The 8,199-nt window shown below is 37.5% G+C and overlaps 1 protein-coding gene across 1 annotated transcript in view; it reads left to right on the forward strand.

Moving 5' to 3' along the window:
- The window catches only part of WDR49 (WD repeat domain 49), a 133,788-nt gene extending 126,058 nt beyond the window's left edge, over window positions 1-7,730 (forward strand). Inside the window, 1 exon segment of the mRNA XM_060010159.1 lies at window positions 7,600-7,730. Within this exon segment, the coding sequence (XP_059866142.1) occupies window positions 7,600-7,730 (131 nt within the window).
- The last annotated feature ends 469 nt before the right edge of the window (window positions 7,731-8,199 follow it).

Raw genomic sequence — 8,199 nt, forward strand, 5'->3', positions numbered from 1 at the left:
AAAAAAAAAGTCGTAAAAAAAAGGGTTGAACAGGTCCCCAGCACGATCATTTAAGAGCCATATGAAGACCACTAAAGCATTTTGATAAACTCTCACTACTCTGCCAACAACCTGTTGCTTTGTTACCTGATTGTTACACAGTGATGGCTGAAATTAAATGACAGCCTGGCCATCCTGATCTAGTCTATATTTAGGAATTAGAACCTTGATGTCAAAATGTGGGCAGTGGATAGAGCCTGGGCGTCACCCAGGAGCATGTTAGAAATGCAGCATCACAGGCCTCAACTCAGATCTATGGAATCAGAATCTGCATTTTAACAAGACTTCTAGGTGATTTTTATGCACATTAAAGTTTGAGAAGCACTTACCTGGAGGACTTAGAATAGGATGGAGGATGTGAATTGAAGAGAAAGTTTTCAGAATACCGTATGTTCATAAACTAACAACAGCTGGTCATTGCCAGGGTGCCTTTGTGAGGTTTGCCACTGTTGTTCATCTGATATATAGTTAGTCTCCAATTATGGGGCAAGGGAGGGATCAGATGATAAAGATTAACTTTGCTTTATGAAAATCACTGAATCGTTTTATTTTAGTGAAAATGTTTGAATGCTTCATGGCTACCACATCTTTCATTTTCATCGCTTTTAAAACACTTTTGGTTATCATTATAACAAGCCTTGTTGGGCAGCCAACTATAAAATGAAGTGATTAATGTATAACGTCATCTTTTCCCAAGTAGGAAATAGGGAACATAAATGGTTACCAATAACACTTGATGTTAATTTTTAAGAGCAGGGGTTGCGGTAAGTGGATGGATATATAGATAAATGACACAGAGGACCAGCCTTCTACTACCATAATAGAGGCCCTCGGGTCTCTGGAAGGCAGGAATTCCAAAGTGTGAAGAGGGATCCTTTACAAGCCTGGAGGTATCTTCATTCATTTGCTCATTTATTCAACAAATACATTTTTGTGGCCATCTTCTATTGTAAATACCAGACACAATGCTGGGTGCTAAGGGTATATGGGGTATAAAGACAAACAAGGTCTTTGCTCTCATTGAATTTATCACCTAGGGTCATGATAGACAATAAATAAATAACTGAACAGAAGAAGATACGTTTGGATAGTGATATTGATAAAAGGTATGAGGAAAATAAAGCAAAACAATGTGATGGAACGTGACTAAGGAGGGGCATCAGTGAAGTTCTCTCTGATTGTTGGGCTGAATCCTGAAAGATAAGAGGAGGCAGTTCCACAAACAAATGGGCACAGAACATTCCAAGGATGGGAGCAGAAGTGTAAAGCTACTGAGGGACAGAAAAGCTATTCCAGGGACAGAAAAGTCAGCGTTGCCAGGGTAGAGTGTGAGAGATGCTCACAGAGAGCCCAAGATGAGGGTGGAAGAATTAGGGATCAGTTCATGTGGGATGAGGTAGCCTGGGCAAGAAACTTGGGTTTCTTTTAAGTGAGAAGGAAGCCTTTAGAAGGTTTAAAGATGGGTCCATTTGGACGCAATGAGTCCAAATACACTGGCTGTTACTAACCCTTCTGAGTGAACTACTCACCAAGATTCTAAGTAAGTTGTTGGACCCATAAGGCAAGAAGTTTAAGGCTTGAGGTCCCACATAACACCTGTGTGGGAACTTGAAGGTGCTTTAAGATAAGCTGTATATTTGAATAAACGTAAATTTTCTTTTCGAGGAGTGTCCGACAGACTCCAGTCACAAACCGCAGGAACCTTGACAAACCAGTCTATTTGTCTCAATAAGAATGCTTCGCCCTTCACGATGATTCTGCGTTAAACAATGCACTTTATGGCAAGTGTATCAGTCAGGGTGAAGGGAAACAGAACGAGCAGGACCATGTATTGAAATTTATGGCAAGGAATTGCCTTATGGTATTGTGAGGGCTGGTGGAGCAAGTCCAAAAGGAGTAGAGCTGCGCCAGGAGGGAAGATCAGCGCAGACTGGGCACAGGCTAAAGCTGTTGTCCACAGGCAGTGAAAGGAAGAGGACTGAACTCCATGGGCACAGGCAGAAGTTTTGTCCAGTGTTGGCATTTCTTTTCTGTCTTAGGGAAGCCTCAGTCTTGCTTCTAAGGCCTTCCAACTGATTTAAGTCCGGCTCTCCCAAATTATCCAGGATAATCTCCTTACTTAAAATCCATTGATTAGGGACTTTAACTATATAGGCAAAATTTCTTCAGAGCAACACTTAGATTAGTGTTTGATTGAATAACTGGGAAGAGCCTTGCCAAGTTCATCAAGAAAACAAGTCATCACAGCAAGGTTAAAGACATGCTTTTATAATCTTAAACAGGTTCAATAAATGGTTAATGGTTTCTTACATGTATCAAAATCCATGGCAGACTCACTTATATGCAAACATTATGCCATTAACCCAGCAAATGCTGTTACTCTGAACAGTGAGAGGAATCGATGACCATTATTCATTTAGAAGGTGTTAGGTTAATGACAAGGCTTTCGCCACATAAAGGAGATTGCTAGTGAAGCTAATGTAGGTTGTTTTATGAGCCTTATCTACAAAGTCCCTTGTGAGTATTAGGAGTTGCTGGGAGTTTTAGGGTGTTCTGGGTGAAGAGAGGAAGCCAGGTTGCAAGTAGGAATCATTTCCAGGTAAGCATTTCAGTGCCTTTCCTGAAAGAGATCTGAGAAGACAAGGATTCAGCTCTACAAAACTCCAGTAATTTGTTGAGATCTATTTTCTCATTCTAAGTACATAACCACTTTTATGAATAATTTTGTATTTGTAATTTTATGTTCATTTTCTTAAACAAAGCTCCCCAAATTGTAAGCTTCGGGCCCAGGAAACAGGTATCTACCCTTGCATATGAATTGCATATGAATTTTTTATCACTTGTTTTTTAACTCAGAAAAATAAATTATCCCAGAAAGATTATCCCTGTCAAAGAACTTGCAAAGGCCTATCGGTTAGTTATTGGTTTAATTGTCCTGAAACCCAGTCAATTACAATGAAAATTCCTTGTCTAGTTGAGAGACAAATCTCAGTAAAGCAGCTAGGGTTTATTTCAGAAGTAACATTTTGTCTTTCACAGTGGACCTCAGAAGAGCTCTGAGGCATTCAGAATGCCTTGTGATTGGGACGTGCTTATCTTCAGACAACAGAGGACAGAATCAACTAATGTGCAGAAATCCACACTATCTTGTACCACTGGTATTAGGCCAGTGGAAAGGGTTTTCATTTGTAACTTTGCTTATGAGGTAGGTCCAGGTTGCATTTTTGTCTTATTAAAAAACAGAATATGCTGTTTTTCATATACTTTCTTATATGAAAAACAACATATATTCACACTGATCAAATATTAGAACATATAAAAAATTATTCAGTGAGAAGTCTACCTCCGTTCCATGATGCTGATCTGTCCAGTTCCCACTATCACCTATTTCTGGCAACCACTACTGCAAGTGTCTGTGTATCCTTTGAGGGTTTCTTCATGCATCTATGATTTTAGATTTTGATCCCCACTTTCTTTTGATTTTGATTTGCCTGGTATACTTTTCCCATCCTTTTATTTCAAATTTTTGGAATCATTTTATTTTAGACGTGAATTGGGTTTTTGCCTTTGATCCAACTAAAAAATCAATTTTTTAAAATCATGAAATTGAGCACATTTAAATTTGTTGTTTATTAGACAGTTTGGTTTTGTATTTCTCATACTCTTTTCTGCTATTTACTGTGTATATATTTTTTGAAGTTTTCACTGGACCTGTAATCTTTTTCTTTGTTTTATTTGAGGGGGGTGGGTGGGTGGGTGTTATATGTTTGTTCTGGTAGTACCTTTATACTTATAGATTCATATAATTATAATTGTTGTCACCCTTTATCTTTCTAGGGCAGTAACAATTAAATCCATGCTGACTGGTGATAAATGAACATGTTTCTTCATTCCCCTCCCCCTCTTCCACCATACAATTTTGTTCAATAATATGATTTTTCTTTCTGCTTCTGTTTTGTTAAATTTGCTTATATGGCTATTACTTGACTTGTTGGTTTAAGTCCTTTGTCTCTCAGCTGTTACTGATCTATCATGAATGAAACTTCTTTCTTACTTCCCCAATTTTTGTTAATTGTATCATTTCTACGTTGTCAGGCATGTGGCATTTGCCTTCTAATTTGTCATCCTAAACTTTATGTTGTTTTAATCTCACTTCTACGTTAAAATATATTTGGTGCTCACCACCAAATCTTTTCCTCAGTCATTTCTCAGTTTATGTTGTAGTAATTTCCTCAAAAAGGACTCTTGGGAACAATAGTCCATGAACTCCCTGCACGTTGAAACTATTGGAAGTTTTCAGATTTGATGGGCAGTTTGGATGTTTATAGTATTTGTACCTCACATGTTCTTTCCTTACTTATCTTGTGGGAGTTGCTCTCTTTACTGTCTACTGGTATTGATCATTGCTATGAAGATATCAAATGCAATACATATATTTCTCTTCTTTTTTACTTTTTTTTTTTTTTTTTTTCGGTACACGGGCCTCTCACTGCTGTGGCCTCTTCCGTTGCGGAGCACAGGCTCCGGACGCGCAGGCTCAGCGGCCATGGCTCACGGGCCCAGCCGCTCCGCGGCATGTGGGATCTTCCCGGACCGGGGCACGAACCCGTGTCCCCTGCATCGGCAGGCGGACTCTCAATCACTGCGCCACCAGGGAAGCCCTATTTCTCTTCTTTTGAGTGGCTTGATCATTTTGCTTGGCTGCCAAATGATTCTGCCCTTATCTTTAAAGTCTAGTAACTTTAGTGGGATATGCCTTGTTTTTGACTCTTCTGTTATTCCTGGCACAAGTTATGTCCTTTTTTTTTCCCCAGAGCAAGAAAAGTTAGGTCTTTTATTTATATCTTTTTTGCCTCCAACTCCTTCTTTCCACTAGAGATATTGCCAAACTCCATCTTTGCCACAATTTTTAAAAATTGTCTCAGGCCAGTAACAAAGATTGGCTATCTCTAAGCTATACAAGACATAAATTATACCAAGAAATACCAAATTTACCAAGAAATAAAAGGATCAGGATTTTGGAAAAGTGAAGACACATTAATAAAACTGTGATTGTGTTTGGAACTGAGTTACCAAAAATGCAGAAGCACGGCTGAAGCTCCTGCAGCTTCACTGGTCATTTAAAAGTTCCAAAATATATGCTATGGGCTGAACTGTGTTTCCCCAAATTCCTAACCCCACAGCATCGTATAATGTGACTCCATTAAAGATAGGTCCATTAAAGAGGTAATTAACAGTATGTCCTTTTTATATATGTCAGGTTGTCTCTTATTTGAGGAAAGTTTTATTACATGGCACTTTATAATTTTTCTTAATTTTTCTTTCTTAAGGACTCAGCCCATTTCTGTATTTGTTGGGTCTTTTTTTCCCCAATATCTATCATTTCCTTCTAATTTGTTCTGTTTTTAATTTTCATCTTATTTGTTTTTCTTACTCATACACTCTACGCTTCCCATTGTGTTACCATGCAGTCTATTCTCACTTGTGATATTTCTTTTCCTGAGTTCTGCCAGCTGACATTTCATCACTTCCCGTTGTGTCTTCATCTCATCCCTGAGATGAAGGGACTTCTGCTCTGTGATCTTCTTTCATAGAGACAGGAGCGTTTTCAAATTTTCAAATTTAATTTGTGGCAAAATGCTTAGTAACAGTATTTGTCCAATGGCAACACGTTCCTGGTGGCGATCTATGTATTGATTAGTTTTGCTGCTCTTTTTAAAATTCATTTTGTTTAGTTTTTAATTTTGCTTGTAACACATTTATGTCTATGCTATGCCAGTTTTTAAAATTTACGCTTTTAATCAATTATCTTTAATGAGTTTAGTTTTCTTAGACTTGAAATTTGTAGCAGGTCCCTGGGTGAGAGCCTGGGACATGGGATCAGTGTGGCCTTCAAGTTTTACAACCTACAGAGGCGGACTGCTTTTAGCAGAAGATGGCTCGTGGGTGTGCTTCTTTATATAGTCCTGCCTCATATGTTTCGCTGAACCAAATGAGGTTGGGGAGAGCTTTTGCTCCCAGCCTTCTTCACCCCGTGTAGCATCCATAGATAGAAAAGAAAGTTACAGCATTTGGACCGCAGGGTGAGCCCCTCATCTTTAGTGAGCATCTCTTTGCCAGCACTTTCTGAAATGCTGCAGCTGCTGCTGGCCTTTTTATACTCTCCATGCGGATTGATTCATCTTGTGTAACTTCTGCCCAAGCTCAGCTGTTTGGCTACCCTTCTTCATGTTATGTAGGCTGCAGGTTACATCTACCTTTGGGTTTTGCTGAACGTGGAATTTATTCTCAGAGTTACTTCCCCTCATTTTCTTGGTTTTTCTTGTATAATATCCAAGAGCAAAGGGGGCAAGATATTGACTTTTATAGTTATGTTTGTACGAGAAGTGGAGAGTTTTGTTGTTGTTGTTGTTTTTTAATCCAAATATATAAAGATGCCTCTACACTGTGAGGTTATTCAATGTTCATGTAGTTTCTTTGTTTCATAATTCTTGGCTTGGTATTTAAAGTGCCCCTCAGTCCAGCTCCAATCTCATTCTACTTTCCTCTCCTTTATGTTAAATTGTGCTGAATTACTCAGAGTTACCTGAAGAGTAGCTCTGTTTCTCCATACTTGTATTTACTTTGTTCCTTCTAGTTGACATTTCTTTTCCCCCTTGCAAACCCTTCCTCATCTCCATAGTCCTCATTATCAGTGAAAATCCTCTCTGGGCTTCAAGATCTATCTCAAATAGCATCTGATTCTTCAAGCTCTTTCTCTGATCTCTGCGTATTGTTATAAGCTCTTTATATGTTTAACCACATAATTTACATTGCTCATATTCTCTTAGAATGGTATCATATTATAGATGACATTTTGGTTATTAGGCTACTGCTCCCACCTTCTACCAGTTGGAAGGAAGCCTGTGACTTAGTCATATTTGTGCCCCATTATGCCTGAGCACAGTACATAATATATTTTCAATAAACATTTGTTGAAATGACAAAATTTAGCAAAAGGCCAAAATTATTTTTTTGAATGCATGGCACAGTTTCATTCCACTTCTCACTGATGCACATATAACCATTCATGGGGATAATTTGTCTCTTTTTCTTCTGAAGCCACAGATCCCTGCAGGTCAAACTATCTTATAAGGATGTGATTGCAGATGTACTTGTTTAGTCATGCAGACAGTCAAACTGTGTTTTGATGCTTTTAATTGTCTTATTTCAATACAGAATAATTTGTTCTTTGCTTATTATGAGTCCTTGAGAGCTGTTAGGTAGATTAAAAAACAAAAATGGAAAACACAAACTTCTTTAGACTTCTCCTGTGAAATGGTAGATCTCTATCATGTTATAAATACATTACTAGGACAAACTGTGAAAATTTAACTTTTAAATTTAAATTGAACTAAAAGGAAGAGCAGAAGCTTAAGAGGAAATTTTCCCAGAGCACTCTTGGTTTTAAGAACATCCACATTTTGAGAAGTGAAATTTGAACATTTCTCCCCACTATTTCATTTAATTGGATCTTTTGCCAAGTATAATTTATATGTCATTTTCTTCATCATTTTGTAGCACTGAAAGCAGTATTTGATGAGAAAAGCCTATTCCCCAAAGAAATTCTGGATCGTGAACGAAGAGCCAGGCAATTATGTCAAGGCACAAGTAGTGACGTAAAGATTAAAAGGAATAAGAAGCCATTATAATTGAAAGAAAAATAAATATTTCATGGTCACATGAAGTATGTATATAAAATGCAAAAAAAAATGGAATCAAAAATATTGTTCCTTTCTTTTACTTTATATTTGAACTTCAGGAAGCTTCATTTTGAAACAATGTTTTAGTGCTGCTTTTATCCATCACCTTTCACTTTCTCTGCATTTTAAATAGAAAAATATGACTAAAGAGGGGGGCAATAGCAATTGGTATTATCTATTCTCAAGTGTTTTTATATAAAAAATGTACAACTCCAGGACAAAGTGTTCTAACCAGTCACACTTCTTGTTGCTCCTATAGATAAATATTCTTGGTCAGTTTTCATTGTAAAATCAATTTGCATTGAAATTAAATATGTACTGACACAGTGAATATCTATATAAACTTGACTTAGAAAAGCATTCAGACTTACATGCACTTTCTAGGTTTTTAAAAAATGATTCTGATAATGCAATTAAA

Source organism: Delphinus delphis, chromosome 4 (genome assembly GCF_949987515.2).
Source record: "Delphinus delphis chromosome 4, mDelDel1.2, whole genome shotgun sequence".
NCBI classification, from domain to species: domain Eukaryota; kingdom Metazoa; phylum Chordata; class Mammalia; order Artiodactyla; family Delphinidae; genus Delphinus; species Delphinus delphis.